Below are 17,797 nucleotides of genomic sequence, written 5' to 3'. Positions count from 1 at the left end.
AAAAAAAAAAAAAAAAAAAAAAAAAAAAAAGAAATACAAAATTGCTTCACATGCTAAAGTCAATATAAATAGTATCCTATTTCTTCTGCAACTCATTTTTTGTTGTTCTATATTATGTCCTTAAGATTAATCCATGTTGACCGTCTAGCTAAGGATCAGCAAATTCTCTCTGTAAAGGGCCAGATAGTAAACACTTGAGGTTTTATGGGCCAGTGTCTGTTGCAACTACTTCATTTTGCTGTTGCACAAAAGCAGCCGAAGATGATATGTAAGTGAATAAGCTTGCATTCCATAGAAATTTTATTTGTGGACACCAACATTTGAACAGTTTTCTTTTTTTTTTTTTTTTTGGGACAGAGTCTCACTTTCTCACCCAGGCTGGAATGCAGTGGTGCAATCTTGGCTCACTGGAATCTCCGCCTCCCAGGTTCAAGCGATTCTCCTGCCTCAGCCTCTTGAGTAGCTGGGACTATGGGTGCGTGCCACCACACCCAGATAATTTTTGTATTGTTAGTAGAGATGAGGTTTTGCCATGTTGGCCAGGCTGGTCTCGAACTCCTGACCTCAGGTGATCCACCCACCTCAGCCTCCCAAAGTTCTGGGATTACAGGTGTGAACCACCACGCCCAGCCTGCATTCACTCTTGAGTACACTCTGAATGGGCTTCTACTGATAATCACTCTATCCAAACTGTTCACTAAGCATTAGCCTCCAGCTTGCAAAGACCTTGCAGTCTTCACCTTGATCTCTCAAACAGCAATGTGAGATTATGACATATATTATACATCAGTTTTCATCCATAATTCCTGGCTCTTAACTTCCATATCCCTTGTTGCAGTCAACAAAATCTCTAACCTTCTCCTGTCTTCCTTTTACCTTACCATGGTAGGACTCTAATCTGATTATGGGTCATAAGACTCTCATTCAAATCAGAGAGGGTCCTACTTTATCCTCTGGAGGAAGGAATGCTGCACAAAGAGGCCAAGAAGGATCTGAACAGACAGGTCTTGCTAGGTTTAGATCACATCCTTTCTGTCCAATCACATTTCAACACAGCTGTCCGAGCTTCAATCAGGCCTATCCAATGAAGCCTCCATAAAATGCCCAAGAAGACAGGGCTCCAGAGCTTCTGGAGAGCTGAACAAAAGCTCATCCACGCGCTGGGGGGCGTGGCACACCCCATCTCTATAGGGAAAGAAACTCCTGTGCTGGAGATCCTTCCAGACCTTACTCTGTATCTCTTCAATTGGCTGTTTTTTTGTATCCTTTAAAATATCATCTGTAATAAATTGGTAAACATGTTTCTCTGAGTTATAGGAGCCACTCTGGCAAATTAATCAAACCCAAAGAGAGGGTTATGGGAACCTCAACTTGAAGCCAGTTGGTTAGACGTTCTGGAGGCCTGGACTTGCAAATGGTGTCTGAAACGGGGTAGTCTTTGGGACTGAGCCCTCAGCTTATGGGATCTGACCCTATCTCTGGGTGGATAGTATCAGAGATGAATGGGAGGCCACCCAGCTGGGTCCCAAGAAGAACTGATTGCTCGCTTGCTGGTGAGGAGAAATACCACACATTCTGGGTCACAAAAGTCTTCTGAGTCTATTGTTGTGCTGGTGTGAGAGCACGGGGAAAACACAGGTTGGGTTTTGCACTCCATACCGGTAGCTGCTTGTTTTCCTGTAGCTTTTTGGCAGCGCTTTCTCGGGTTCCTTTGCCAGCTCTCTCTATCCAACACCAGTGTCACAGTTCTTGCCCCAGGCCTGCTTCTCACTAAACATACTCAGTTGGCATCCATTCTACAACTTTAGGCACCATCTAGAAAGAGATGACTCCAATTTTTTTTTTTTTCTTTTTTTTTTGAGATGGAGTCTCACTCTGTCGCCCAGGCTAGAGTGCAGTGGCGTGATCTCGGCTCACTGTAAGCTTCGCCTCCCGGGTTCACACCATTCTCCTGCCTCAGCCTCCCGAGTGGCTGGGACTACAGGCGGCCGCCACCATGCCTGGCTAATTTTTTGTATTTTTAGTAGAGACAGGGTTTCACCATGTTAGGCAGGATGGTCTCGATCTCCTGACCTCGTGATCTGCCTGCCTCGGCCTCCCAAAGTGCTGGGATTACAGGCGTGAGCCACCACGCCCAGCACGACTCCAAAATTTATCACCCCATCCTAAAACCTTATTTTTGAGCTCCAAACTCATTTATAATTGCCTATTTGATTTCCACTTGGAATCGATATGAAAAATATTCAAGATGGAAATTCTGATCTCTTCCCTAAGTTCAACATATGAACTAGGTACCTTTAGTTGTTTGAGACAGAAACCAAGGAATTATTCCAACACCTCCCTTTCTTACCTTGCCATCCAATCCACAACCATATCCTATAGATCCTACCTCTAGAATCTCTCCCGAAGATTCTCTTTTGTCTATTTCTGTGACCACCACCCAGCTAACACCATCTCTCTCCTAGCACTGCACCAGCCTAACTAGTCTCCTGCTTCCATTCCTACTCCTTCTTCTTTCCTACTTCTCCTGCTTCTTTCCTACTCCATCTTCTCATAACAGGTACCTTAATAACAATTAGATAACATCATTTTACCACATAAAAACCTTCAAAGGCTTCCCAGTGGACTTAGGGCAAGATCCAACTCTTAACCATGGCTTAGAAAGCTATAAATGTTCAATCTCTGATTTCATCTAGGGCGATTTTGCCTCTTGCTGGAAATATTCAGGCCACACTAACCTCCCTTAGGCTCTTCAAACATGCTAAGCTCTTTCCTACCTGAGGACTTAGCAAGGCAATTTCTCTGCATGGGCCACCTCCCAGACACCCCACCCTGCCTATCCCTCACCCCATACCTCCTGCTCCAGCAACTCTATGCACAGGTGACTCCTCTGCTTATGAGCCTCCTCTAAAGAAAGGTCTTCCCTGGCTCCCAACCTGAAGCTCTCTCTTTTATCTCTCTCAAATGTTCAATTTGTTACTTACATCTTTTCTTTAAAAAAAAAAAGAAGAAGAATTTTCCATGTTCTACTAAAATTAATTAACAAAGACTTAGAAAAAGCTTTTCTTAAAATTTATTTTATTTTATAGAGATGGTCTCTCGCCATGTTGTCCAGACTGGTCTGGAACTCCTGGGCTCTAGCGATCCTCCCACCTTGGCTTTCCAAAATGCTGGAATTACAGACATGAACCACTGTGCCCAGCCCTAGGAAGAGCTCCTCATTTGACAATTACAACTTGGGTCACAAATTACAATTTAAAATCATTTTTCTGATAAACGTTATTATAAAGTTATTATTTACTTATTAATATTCTTCATTTACACCAAAATCATAATAAAAGCCAGTTCTAATATAAAAATAATGTATTCTAGCTGGGCGCGGTGGCTCAAGCCTGTAATCCCAGCACTTTGGGAGGTCGAGACGGGCAGATCACGAGGTCAGGAGATCAAGACCATCCTGGCTAACATGGTGAAACCCCGTCTCTACTAAAAAATACAAAAAACTAGCCAGGCGAGGTGGCGGGCACCTGTAGTCCCAGCTACTCAGGAGGCTGAGGCAGGAGAATGGCATAAACCCGGGAGGCAGAGCTTGCAGTGAGCTGAGATCCGGCCACTGCACTCCAGTCTGGGCGACAGAGCGAGACTCCGTCTCAAAAAAAAAAAATAAATAAATAATGTATTCTGTAAGGGTATCACCAAGACAATGCTGGGATTATAGCCAAGCTAATTCTGAAAGAACTAAAAAACTAGAAAGAAAACCCACATAACCTAATGAAGATCGATCTTCATAGTTCCTTCCATTAACATGGGAATAAAACGTCTAAAATTTTAGGGCTAAAAGACCTTTTGAGATGTTCTAGCCTCTTGTCCTTATTTTACAGATAATAAAATGAATTCCAAAAACGGTAAGTGACTTGCCTAAGGTCACACAGCTGGGCAAAGAACAAAATACATTCCAAGGATCCCAATTTGATCCTACTATATTTCCTCATTTTAGCAAATGCCTCCACATAAGAGGGTTTACAATGTTCAGTAATTAACTTAACACATCTAAGTTCTGTAATGACATTTAACCCTGACTTTCTTATGATTTAGACAGATGAGCTTCTCGTCTTAATAAAAGCATGCACCTATTTCTAGCCTTATAGAGAGTAAATGAAATAACTTACTTGGCACGCGAGGGTCTCACATGAATTCTAGAATTGTGACGAAGGCTTAACATATTTTCATGTTCTACTTGCTTGACCTGAGCTTCAAGTTTTGAAATCATTCTAATTCAAAAGCAATAAAAATAAATTAAGTACATTTCAACAAATTTAAAATATAGCTCAACCACAGTTTATTTAACAGGTCTTCCTAAAAAATGGGTGGTAAAAGAGTTGCAAGTCCATGGCCGGGAACAGTGGCTCACCCCTGTAATCCCAGCACTTTGGGAGGCCGACGCAGGTGGATCACAAGGTCAAGAGATAGAGACCATCCTGGTCAAGGTGGTGAAACCCTGTCTCTACTAAAAATACAAAAATTAGCTGGGCGTGCTGGTGCACACCTGTAGTCCCAGCTACTCGGGGGGCTGAAGCAGGAGAATCACTTGAACCCAGGAGGTGGAGGTTGCAGTGAGCCAAGATCACACCAGCCTGGCAACAGAGTGAGACTGTCTCAAAAAAAAAAAGAGTTGCAAGTCCATAAACCTTTTTCATAGTAAAACATCACCATTATTTAAAAAGCTAAATAGGCCAGGTGCGGTGGCTCACGCCTGTAATCCCAACACTTTGGTAGGCTGAGGTGGGTGGATCATCTGAGGTCAGGAGTTCAAGACCAGCCTGGCCAGCACGGTGAAACCCCATCTCTACTAAAAACACAAAAATCAGCCAGGTGTGGTGGCATTCGCCTGTAATCCCAGTTACTGGGGAGACCAAGGCAGGAGAATCAGCTTGAACCCAGGAGGTGGAGGTTGCAGGGAGCCCTTATCACGCCACTTCACTCCAGCCTGGGCAAAAGAGCAAGACTCTGTCTCAAAAAATAAATAAATAAAACAAAAGCTAAACAAAAATCAGTGACTATAAATAGAAAAACAGAAAACAAATACATTAAAACTCTACAAAGGAACATTTCCCATACAACTGAATAAAAAGGAACAAATGGACTTAATATCACAAGTTACATAAATTTGACTACAGATCAAAACATAACACTTATAAATAAAAATAAAATTGTCAAATAAACTGCATTCTAATGTGTTTAATCCTAATATGTATATAACCGTGCATACAATAGGTAGCACTTTCACAAACGAGGAAGCAGGCTTAACTTCCAAAAACAGAGCTTTAAAAAAAAAATTAAAAAAAAAAAAACCCTTTCTAATTTTAAAAGAGGCCAAGGCTAAAATATTGCAAACAACCTACAGGTCTTTCACCTGATTTGTGCCATGTTCAAAATAAAAGCCTATTTTCAAGTTTACCAACAGGAAATAACTACTCTGGCCAATGGACTATTTTAAAGATATCCTGGCATTCATGCTGTTCTTTCTTCCCCCCCTTTAAGAGATGAGGTCTTACTCTGTCACCCAGGCTGGAGTGCACTGGCATGATCATTGCTTGCTGCAGCCTCAAACCCCTGTGCTTAAGAGATGCTCTTGCCTCAGTCTCCCAAGTAGCTGGGAGTACAGGTGCACGCTGCCATGCCTGGCTTGTTCTTTTAAGCTCTGTGTATGACTTCATCTTACCTTTCAAACTCGAATTCTTACCTACTTTGATCCAAGGAAGGTTTGAGAAATAATAGCTCTAACAAGGCTGTTTTATACCAATCTGATAAGAAAGTTATCACTAGAACTGAATGAATCACAGAAGAGAGGCAGATGAGAAACCTAGACAGCATTTCTGTTCTTCTCTATGAGAACTTAAGACTGCAGTAGAATTTCTAAATAAGGGATATTACTTATATCCAAATACAAACATAAAATTTGCTTTTGAACCAGTTTAAATATTTCTCTTTTCTATCTTTCATTTTTTTGGGGGGCGAGGGCAGTAGGGGGGAGACAGTCTTGCTCTGTCACCCAGGCTGGAGTGCAGTGGCATGATCTTGGCTCACTGCAACCTCCGTCTCCAGAGTTCAAGCGATTCTTCTGCCTCACCCTCCTGAGTAGCAGGGATTACAGGCGTGCACCACCATGCCCAGCTAATTTTTGTATTTTTAGTAGAGAAAGGGTTTTGCCATGTTGGCCAGGCTGGTCTTGAACTCCCGACCTCAGGTAATCTTCCCACCTCAGCCTCCCAAAGTGCTGAGATTACAGGCGTGAGCCACTGCACCCAACCCAGTTCGGATATTTCTAATCATTTGCAATAGATACCATTTACGATTCTGTCCCTACCTAATTAAACAAATCAGATCATTAATACAGTCTCCAACCAGGTCTTTCTGAAAGTAGATGACCATAATTTTGATGTTAATGTTGTTTCCTTTTTGAAGCACAAATATAATTCCGTGAACTAGGCTGCTTCTTAAAAGTTCTTTCCAGTGGTTAAATATCATTTGGATTTTAACCTATGCTGAAAAAAATACATAATGTTTAGGAAAATATCCACCTCTGAGGCACAACCACCAATACCTTTTAATCACTTAAACCATCTTGTTTGAAACCAGGTGCAGCAGCGCATGCCTGTAATCCCAGCACTTTGTGTGGATGAGGCGAGAGGATCACTTGAGGCCGAGAGATTGAGACCAGCCAGGGCAACATAGCAAAACCCTACTTCTAAAAAAAGTTTTAAAATATCAGCCAGGCTTGCTAGGCTCCATGGCTTACGCCTATAATCCCAGCCGTCTGGCAAGCCGAGGCAGGCAGATTACTTGAGGTCAGGAGTTCAAGACCAGCCTGGCCAACATGGCGAAACCCTGTCTCTATCAAAAACACAAAAAATTAGCTGGGTGTGGTGGCGCACTCCTATAGTCCCAGCTACTCAGGAGGCTGAGGCAGGAGAATTGCTTGAACCCAAGAGGAGGAGGTTGCAGTGAGCTGAGATTGTGCCACTGCACTCCAGCCTGAGTGACAGAGTAAGACTCTGTATCAACGACAACAAAAAAAAAAAAATCAGCCAGGCATGATGATGAGCACCTGTAGTCCCAACTATTCAGGAAGCTGAGGCAGGAAGATTGCTTGAGCCCAGGAATTCACAGTCAACCTAGGCAAGAGACGCCTGTCTCTTAAAAAAAAAAAAAAAAAAAACAAAAAAAAAAAAGACAGAGAAAGAAGAAATCTTGTTTGGCTAAAATGAAATGTATTTCCATGTCAAGGGAAAATTAAGATAAAACTAGTTCTCAAACTGCTTAAGAATCCTCAAGAAAAAATTCCTTCTCATCATGTTCAATACAGACACATAAAAGAACAACTGAGGTATGTGTACATTAGTAAGATAATACATTTTACCTTTTCAAATCAGAAATCTGAGTATATGCATCAAGCAATTTGTTCTCAGTTGTATTTAATGCATCCTATGGAAATAAAGGAGAAATTCAGATAACTGAAGACAAATATTCAGATGTATCATTTTAAAATGCATAAAAGAAAATGAATCTAAGGCTAAACCGACTAGCTACAAACCATACTCAGCAAGTAGGGCATAAACCATACAGCCAGGACCAACAGTTCAAGGAAAACAAATGAGAGGAAAGCACCGGCCTATACAAGTCACTCTGTGTAAGTTCCATGGGTAACAGATACAGCCCATTATACTTTGCTTAATTAGAAACAAACCAGTGTTAAAATAACTTGACTAAAACCTCAGAAGGATGGTAAAACAAATATTTTCAATGAGATTAGATATCATGGGATCTGCTCCTGAACCCTCAGAACGGTTTGACTGCCAAACTATGCAGGCCTTTTTGCTAAGCTTCAATAACCACAACCCTCCATTCTGTGCAACAGAAATACTTGGGCCCCACTTACACCATCGTCGAAGGATTTTACTGAATGCAAATATGTACAGCTTTCATAAAGAATTCAAACATAATCGATAAACTCAACCCTACCAAAAGCTAATGCAGTGAAAATCAAAGCTTGATATTTAATCAGTATTAAATGGCTGGGTGCAGTGGCTCATGCCTGTAATCCCAGCACTCAGGGAGGCTGACAGGGGTGGATCACTTGAGGTCAGGAATTGGAGACCAGCCTGGCCAACGTGGTGAAATCCCATCTCTACTAAAAATATAAAAATTAGCTGGGCATGGTGGCACACACCTGTAATCCCAGCTACTCGGGAGGCTAAGGCAGAAGAATCGCTTGAACCCAGGAGGCAGAGGTTGTGGTAAGCTGAGATCACACCACCGCACTCCAACCTGGGTGTCACAAAACAAACAGTATTAAATAATAATTTGCATCTGTATGGTACCTTATACTCTTTTGAACAATTTCATTTCAAATGCAATAGCCATTCAATAAATATTTGTTAGATGAATGAATCTAACAAACTTGTCAGTTAAAAGGGGCAGGTATTTGAAAATAAGGATACTGAAACAGGATGAGCAAGGTTCCAGTTCCAACATCTACAGAGGGTGCACGAAGGGGTGCAAGGAGGAGGAAGAGTCAGATCCCTTGATTTCCAATCCAATGTTTCTGCCTCTGCATGAAATCTGCATGAAATCTAGAACATAAACCATTACCCCTTACCTTTACTCTCCTGTGTTCTTTTCCAAGGGACTCATACTCTCCTAAAAGCTACAAGAAAAAAAAAATACCACAAAATTCAACGTTTTTCTACCAACTGAGGTACAGTCTACAAAATAACTGCCTATAGCCTTCAAAAATGCCAATGTCATGAAAGAGAAAGGTCAATAGAGAACTGGTGATTCCATGTAAAGGGAATGGGACAATTCTCAATTTCTGGAACGGTTTCTGTACATTTGATATTATTTAATTATCAAATATTATTTAAATATCAAATAATATTTAAATAAAGGTGGATGTAGTGGCTCACACCTATAATCCCAACACTTTGGGAGGCTGAGGAGGGAGGATCACTTGAGGCCAGGAGCTGGAGATCAGCCTAGGGAACAGAGCAAGACCTTGCCTCTTCAAAAAAAAAAAGAGCTGGGCTCGGTGGCTCACGCCTGTAATCCTAGCACTTTGGGAGGCTGAGGTGGAAGGATTGCTTGAGCCTGAAAGTTCAAGAGTTCAAGGCTACAGTGAGCTATGATCGTGCCACTGCATTCTAACCTGGGGGACAGAGAGACTCCGTCTTAAAATAAAAATAGCTGAACATGGGGATACATGCTTATAGATTCAGGAGGCTCACTTGAGCCTGGGAGGTTGAGACTGCAGTGAGCTTGTAGTGAGGCTTGCAGTGAGACTGCGCCACTGCACTCCAGCCTGGGCCACAGAACAAGACCCTGTCTCAAAATAAAATATTATACCATTTAAGTATTTTAAAAGACTAAAATTTGCATTGCTCTTTTTGGAACTATTACTTTTATATTTTTTTATTTTTTTAGATGGAGTCTTGCTCTGTCGCCAGGCTGATGTGCAGTGGCTCACCGCAACCTCTGCCTTCCTGGTTCAAGCAATTCTTCTGCCTCAGCCTCTCGAGTACCTGAGACTACAGGCGCCTGCCACCAGGCCCGGCTAATTTGTGTATTTTTAGTAGAGACGGGGTTTCATCATGTTGGCCAGGATGGTCTCGATCTCTTGACCTCATATCCACCCGCCTCAGCCTCCCAAAGTGCTGGGATTACAGGTGTGCGCCACCATGTTCAGCCTTCTTTTTTTTTTTTTTTTTTTTGAGCTGGAGTCTCACTCCATCACCCAGCCTGAAATGCAATGGCATGATCTCAGCTCACTGCAACCTCCACCTCCCGGATTCAAGCAATTCTCCCACCTCAGCCTCCTGAGTAGCTGGGATTACATGCATGTGCCACCATGCTCAGCTAATTTTTGTATTTTTAGTAGAGACGGCGTCTGATCATGTTGCCCAGGCTTGTCTCGAACTCCTGACCTCAAGAGATCCACCTGCCTTGGCCTCCCAAAGTGCTGGGATTATAGGTGTGAGCCTCCACACCTGGCCTATTGTATATTACTTTTTGCTAAGTTAGTTCTACACAGTAAAAGCACAATGCCAAAGTCTTTATTTTAAAATATATATATGTGAGGCTGGGCACAGAGGCTCACGCCTGCAATCTCAGCTCTTTGGGAGGCCAAGGTGGGTGGATCACTTGAGCTGAGGAGTTCAAGACCAGCCTGGCCAACATAGCGAAACCTTGTCTCTACTAAAAATATAAAAAGATTAGCTGGGTGCAGTGGCGCCTGCCTGTAATCCTGCCTACTTGGGTGGCGGAGGTGGGAGAATTGCTTGAACCCAGGAGGCAGAGATTGTAGTGAGCCGAGACGGCACTACTGCACTCTAGCCTGGGTGACAGAGCGACAACCTCCTGTCTCAAAAATAAATAAGAGGCTGGGTGCGGTGGCTGACACCTATAATCCTAGCACTTTGGGAGGCCAAAGCAGGAGGATCACTTGAGGTCAGGAGTTCGAGACTAGCCTGGCCAATATGGTGAAACTCCATCTCTACCAAAAATATTTTTTGTTATTTTTTTCTTTTTTCTTTTGAGACGGAGTCCCACTCTGTCACCCAGGCTGGCATGCAGTAGCATGATCTCGGCTCATCACGACCTTCGCCTTCCGAGTTCAAGCGATTCTCCTGCCTCAGCCTCCCGAGTAGCTGGAATTACAGGCATGCACCACCACGCCCAACTAATTTTGTATTTTTAGTAGAGACAGGGTTTCTCCATGTTGGTCAGGCTGATCTCGAACTCCTGACCTCAGGTGATCCGCCCGCCTTGGCCTCCCAAAATGCTGGAATTACAGGCGTGAGCCACCGTGCCTGGCCCAAAAATATTTTAAAAAATAAAAATAGACCGGGTGTGGTGACTCATGCCTGTAATCCCAGCACTTTGGGAGGCCAAGGCGGCCGAATCACAGGGTCAGGAGATCGAGACCATCCTGGCTAACATGCTGAAACCCCGTCTCTACTAAAAATACAAAAAATTAGCTGGGCGTGGTGGCGGGCACCTGTAGTCCCAGCTACTCAGGAGGCCGAGGCAGGAGAATGGCATGAAGGTGGTGGAGGTGGAGCTTGCAGTGAGCCGAGATCGTGCCACTGCACTTCAGCCTGGGTGACAGAGTGAGACTCTGTCTCAAAAATAAATAAATAAGTAAATAAACAAAAATAAATAAATATAAGAATACATATGTGAGATTTCTAGTTAAAGATGACAAATGAAAAATAGAATTTTCTCCTCTTCACCCTGAGAGTCCACTAAACTAACAATGAAGAAATTAAAGAGAAAACAAAAGAGGTGACAGTAACAGGTGAGAGATTTCAATAAAAGTCTTAGAAGATTGAAAAGAAAACAAAGTGCCAACCTCGCACAGTGGCTCACGCCTGTAATCCCAGCACTTTGGGAGGCCGAGGCGGGCGGATCACCTGAGGCCAGGAGTTCAAGACCAGCCTGGCCAACACGGTGAAACCTCGTCTCTACTAAAAATACAAAAATTAGCCAGCTGTGGTGGCATACACCTGTAGTCCCAGCTACTCGGGAGGCTGAGGCAAGAAAATTGCTTGAACTTGGGAGGCAGAGCTTACAGTGAACCGAGATAGCACCACTGCACTCCAGCCTGGGTGACAGAGCAAGACTCCATCTCGGAAAAAAAAAAAGAAAAGAAAAAGAAACAAAGTGCTTTAGTAGGGTGGAGGGAGATACAACCCCAAGTGCCTGAATCCGGGAATGCTGATGAAAAGTAGGCTGATGTTGGCATCACTGTGAGAGGTGCCCACCTTGAAACCCAGGTTTAGAGATGGACAGGGTTGAGGCACAGGGCTGACCACAGAGAACTGGTTGAAATTCCTTATGTAGTCAGAGCCCAGGACACATCCCATACACCAGTAGACTGTTCACCCAGGTGGCAGGACAGTAGGAGAAAATGAATAGGGAGAGAAATGGAACTTTGGAAATCCAAGGATAATAGTGGAGTGGGAGGCAGAGGATAAAGAGAAAATGACTAAGTAAAAGACTTCAAAAACACCCAGGGCAGGTCACACCTATAATCCTAGCACTTTGAGAGGCCGAGGAATATCACTTGAGCCCAAGAATTGGAGACCAGCCTGCGCAATATAGCAAGACGCCATCTCTACAAAAAATTTAAAAATTAGCCAGTCCTGGTGGTATGTGCCTATAGTCCCAGCTACTCAGGAGGCTGAGGCAGGAAGATTCCTCGAGCCCAGGGGGTTGAAGATGCAGTGAACTATGATCACACCACTGCACTCCAGTCTAGGTGACAAGGTGAGACCTGTCTCTAAAACAAATATATTAATAATTCTTTTCTTTTTAAAAAGGCTGACTTCCCGCTCCTCCACTGCCAGAGTCTGACTGATAGGTCCCAGGCAAGAGACTGTAAGACTTGTCTTTAGGAAAACTGAACAACCCCAGAAAAAAAGCTTCAAAACATTCACATCTGGAGGTCCCCTAACAAAATGGCTGGCACGTGACTCTACAATTGCCTGAAAATGAAGGCTACCAAGAACTAAGTCCCATCCATGCACTCAGAGTCTTTCTTTTTCTTTTTTTTCTTTTTTTTTTTGAGACGGAGTTTCGCTCTGTCGCCCAGGCTGGAGTGCAGTGGCCGGATCTCAGCTCACTGCAAGCTCTGCCTCCCGGGTTTACGCCATTCTCCTGCCTCAGCCTCCCGAGTAGCTGTGACTACAGGAGCCCGCCACCTCGCCCGGCTAGTTTTTTGTATTTTTTAGTAGAGACGGGGTTTCACCGGGTTAGCCAGGATGGTCTCGGCCTCCCAAAGTGCTGGGATTACAGGCTTGAGCCACCGCGCCCGGCCCAGAGTCTTTCAATAGCTTTTTATACTGCTTCACTTTTATTTATTTAATTTATTTTTTATCTTTTGAGACAGAGTCTCACTCTGTCACCCAGGCTGGAGTGCAGTGGTGTGATCTCAACTCACTGCAACCTCCACCTCTTGGGTTCAAGCAATTCTCATGCTTCAGGCCTCCTGAGTAGCTGGGATTACAGATGTGGACCACCACGCCCAGCTAATTTTTCTATTTTCAGTGGAGACAGGGTTTCGCCATGTTGGCCAGGCTGGTCTCAAATTCCTGGTCTTAAGTGATTCACCCATCTCGGCCTCCCAAAGCGCTGAGATTATAGGCGTGAGCCACCACACCCAGCCTAGTAGTGCCCCTTAAATGTGAGCCTGCAAAAGAACCAACACTTTGAAAAATACATTAATATGAAACATACTTCAAATCAAAACAAAAGGTTAAGTCCAGGCGCGGTGGCTCACGCCTTTTATACCAGCACTTTGGGAGGCCAAGGCAGGTGGATCACGAGGTCAGGAGATCAAGACCATCCTGGCCAACATGGTGAAACCCCGTCTCTACTAAACATACAAAAAAAATTAGCCGGGGGTGGCTGCGGGCGCCTGTAGTCCCACCTACTCGGGAGGCTGAGGCAGGAGAATGGCGGGAACCCGGGAGGCAGAGTTTGCAGTGAGCCGAGATCCTGCCACTGCACTCCAGCCTGGGCAACAGAGCGAGACTCCATCTCAAAAAAAAAAAAAAAAAAAAAAAGGTTAACTAAGAATAATGAACACAACAGAAACTGTCTAATGGAAGCCATAATATTCTCAAAGAAATAACATTAGTCTCAAAACAGGAATATACTAAAAATGATCAATCAGAAAAAGAGTTACTAGAAACTAAAAAAAAAAAAAAAACAAATATTATTAGAAAATTTCGGCATACCAAGGATAAAAAGATGATCCTAAAAAACTTCCAGAAAGAGAAAAAAAGAACTACATTCAAAAGGAATGAGAAACATGATTATTAAATGCAATGTGGGCCAGGCACGTTGGCTCATGCCTGTAATTCCAGCACTTTGGGAAGCCAGTGTGGGAGTATCGCTTGAGCTCAGGAGTTGGAGACCAGCAAGGGCAACATAGTGAGAACTCATCTCTACAAAAAAATAAAACTAGCCAGGTGTGATAGCCTGTAGTGCCTGTAGTCTCAGCTATCCTAGAGGCTGAAGTAAGAGGATCACTTGAGCCCTGGAGGTTGAGGCTGCAGTGAGCTATGAATATGCCTACTGTACTCCAGCCTGGGTGACAGAGTGAGATCCTGTCTCAAAAAATAATAACAATAAATGCAGTGTGTGATCCTTGATTGGATTCTGGATTAAAAAGTAAAAAACAAAAACATCTATAAAGGATATTATTTAGACAACTGGCAACATTTGAATATAGACAATGTATTTAAATATTAGTATTATATCAATGTTAAGTTTCCTGAGGATGAAAAGTACATTGAGATTACACAGGAGAATCTCTCTGTTCTTCAGAGATACCTGTTGAGGTATTTAAGGGTAAATTATCATAGTGTCTAATTTACTCTCAAATATAGTTCAGGAAAAGAAAAAAGTTTGTATCTCTATGGAGACAAAGCAATGCTGTAAGATACTTACAACTGGTAAATCTAGGTAAAGAATATACAAGGGTTTTCATTGTATCATTCTTACAATTTTTCTGCAGGCTTGAAACTTTGAAAGCCATGGGAAGGGAGAGAAAGGAAAAGAATCGATCATGTCATAGGCAATAAAACAAAGCCTTCAAATCTGAAGAAAACGGCCGGGCGCGGTGGCTCAAGCCTGTAATCCCAGCACTTTGGGAGGCCGAGACGGGAGGATCACGAGGTCAGGAGATCGAGACCATCCTGGCTAATACGGTGAAACCCCGTCTCTACTAAAAAATACAAAAAACTAGCCGGGCGACGAGGCGGGCGCCTGTAGTCCCAGCTACTCGGGAGGCTGAGACAGGAGAATGGCGTGAACCCGGGAGGCGGAGCTTGCAGTGAGCTGAGAGCCGGCCACTGCACTCCAGCCTGGGCGGCAGAGCAAGACTCCGTCTCAAAAAAAAAAAAAAAAAAAAAAAAAAAAATCTGAAGAAAACATATACCCAGAATCACAATCAGGATCTGGATTTTCATCTTCAGCTAGGACCTAGATCTTCATCCACCACAATTGCAGATAATATGTAAAATTCAAGAAATAATAATATCAAGCTGGCCGCAGGGGCTCATACGTATAATCCCAGCCCTTCGGGAGGCCGAGGCAGGTGGATCACCTGAGGTCAGGAGTTCAAGGCCAGCCTGGCCAATATGGTGAAACCCTGTCTCTACTAAAAATGCAAAAATTAGCTAGGCATGGTGGCATGCGCCTGTAACCCCAGCTACTCAGGAGGCTGAGGCAAGAAAATCGTTTGAACCTAGGAAGTGGAGGTTGCAGTGAGCCGAGATCATGTCACTGCCCTTCAGCCTGGGCGACAGAACAAGACTCCGTGTCAAAAAAGAAAGAAAGAGGCCAGGCGCGGTGGCTTACGCCTGTAACCCCAGCACCTTAGGAGGCTGAGGTGGGCGGATCACCTGAGGTCAGGAGTCCGAGACCAGCCATGGCTAACATGGTGAAACCCTGTTTCCACTAAAAATGCAAAAAACTAGCCAGGCGTGGTGACACACGCCTATAATCCCAGCTACTTGGTAGGCTGAGGCAGGAGAATCGCTTGAACCCAGGAGGCAGAGGCTGCGGTGCGCTGAGATTGCGCCATTGCACTCCAGCATGTGCAATATAAGAGCAAAACTCCGTCTCAAAAAAAAGAAAGAACAACATCAGTACATTATTTAGAAATACATAAATACTAGAATACGATATACTTCGAGAAAAAAAACGAACAGAGGATGTAAAAGGCCTTAATTTTTAAAAAAGAAAAATACTTGAGATATAAACCACGTTCACATATGGGAAGAATCAGTATTTCAAGTCTCAGCTCTCTCCAAATAAATCTGTAAATTCAGTGCAATTCCAATCAAAAGCAGAGTGACATCCCGACAGTATCACTTGTATGAAACAAAACAAAGTCAAGAATAGACAAAATAATTTTTACAAGAGCAAAAAAACGAGATAAGGAAATGACACCAAAAATCAACACTTGTTATAAAATACTAATAATTAACACAATGTGGTTCTAATTCAGAGACAGACCAATGCAACAGCTCAGAGCCTCAAAACCGATTTACACGAGAAGGAAATATAATGTACAACAGAAGTCCGTAAGGGAAGGATAATCTATTAAAAAATGATTTCTGGGACAACTGGTTAATCATCGGGGGCAGGAAAGATCAAGTTCCATTCCTACTCATATTATATAAGAGGTAATTCTGGGCTGGATGCAGTGGCTTGCGCCTGTAATCCCAACACTTTGGCAGACTGAGGCGGGAGAATCACCTGAGGTCAGGAGTTCAAGACCAGCCTGGCCAACATGGTGAAACTCCGTCTGTACTAAAAATACAAAAAAAAAAATTAGCCAGGTGTGCTGATGGGCGCCTGTGATCCCAGCTATTTGGGAGGTTGAGGCAGGAGATTGCTTGAAGCCGGGAGACAGAGGTTGCAGTGAACCAAGATTGCGCCATTGCACTCCAGCCTGGACAACAAGAGCAAGACTCCATCTCAAAAACACAAAAAACACCCAAAACTTGTATCCCATAAAAATACCACAAATAAAGTGAAAAGCAAGCCACAGGCCAAAAGAAGATGGATGCAATACGTATAACCATTTCCTCTTAATCACACTTGAAAAATTAAAAGGCTTGACAATACCAAGTACTGGACATAATCTAGAAAAATAAGAATTATCATACAATACTGGCAGGAAAATAAACTGGTACAACCATTTCAGAGACCAATTTAGCAATATCTAAAAAAGATAACAAAGCTCATATTCTATGTCCCAGTCACTGCATTCAGAGAAAGAGACTATTATAACAGGCTATATTTCTCAGTAACAGCCACAGCAATATTTCCAGTCCCATAAGCTCTTGCAGAATCTTGCTGTGTTCCATTAAGAGATGATATCCATTTTCCCTCCCCTTGAACCTATGCAGGACTTTGGGATTGTTTAAAAAATAGAATAGACGCCGGGCACAGTGGCTCATGCCTATAATCCAGCACTTTGGGAGGCTGAGGTGGGTGATCACCTGAGATCAGGAGATCGAGACCATTCTGGTCAACATTGTGAAAACCCGTCTCTACTAAAATACAAAAAATTAGCCAGGCGTGGTAGTGCGCACCAGTACTCCCAGCTACGCAGGAAGCTGAGGCAGGGGAATCCCTTGAACCTGGGAGGCAGAGGTTGCAGTGAGCCGAGATAGCGTCACTGCACTCCTGCATGGACAACAAGAGCAAAACTCCATCTCAATAAAAGAAAAGAAAACAAAACAAAAATAAAACAAATAGTAAACATAAAAGTAAATAATTAGCCAGGTGTGGTGACATACGCCTATAGTCCTAGCTACTCAGAGGGCTGAGGCAGGAGGATTACTTGAGCCCAGAACGTCAAGGCTCCAGTAAGCTATAATCAACCCACTGCACTCCAGCTTGAATGATAGAGTAAGACCCTGTCTCAAAAAAATAGAATGTGGAGGCCGGGCGCGGTGGCTCAAGCCTGTAATCCCAGCACTTTGGGAGGCCGAGACGCGCGGATCACGAGGTCAGGAGATCGAGACCATCCTGGCTAACACGGTGAAACCCCGTCTCTACTAAAATACAAAAAAAAAAACTAGCTGGGCGAGGTGGCGGGCACCTGTATTCCCAGCTACTCCGGAGGCTGAGGCAGGAGAATGGCGTAAACCCGGGAGGCGGAGCTTGGAGCGAGCTGAGATCCGGCCACTGCACTCCAGCCCAGGCGACAGAGCAAGAC

The 17,797-nt window shown here is 43.6% G+C and overlaps 1 protein-coding gene across 1 annotated transcript in view; it reads right to left on the bottom strand.

Moving 5' to 3' along the window:
* MPHOSPH9 (M-phase phosphoprotein 9) overlaps window positions 1-17,797 on the bottom strand; it is an 83,086-nt gene that overhangs the window by 19,416 nt on the left and 45,873 nt on the right. Inside the window, 3 exon segments of the mRNA XM_017888977.1 lie at window positions 4,170-4,271; window positions 7,421-7,485; window positions 8,660-8,707. Coding sequence (XP_017744466.1) covers window positions 4,170-4,271; window positions 7,421-7,485; window positions 8,660-8,707 — 215 coding nt within the window.

The sequence above is a fragment of the Rhinopithecus bieti genome, unplaced genomic scaffold, assembly GCF_001698545.2.
Source record: "Rhinopithecus bieti isolate Rb0 unplaced genomic scaffold, ASM169854v2 scaffold_574, whole genome shotgun sequence".
Lineage (NCBI taxonomy): Eukaryota > Metazoa > Chordata > Mammalia > Primates > Cercopithecidae > Rhinopithecus > Rhinopithecus bieti.
The sequence above is the reverse complement of the archived record's forward strand: the minus strand, read 5'-3'. Positions and strand labels throughout refer to the sequence as shown.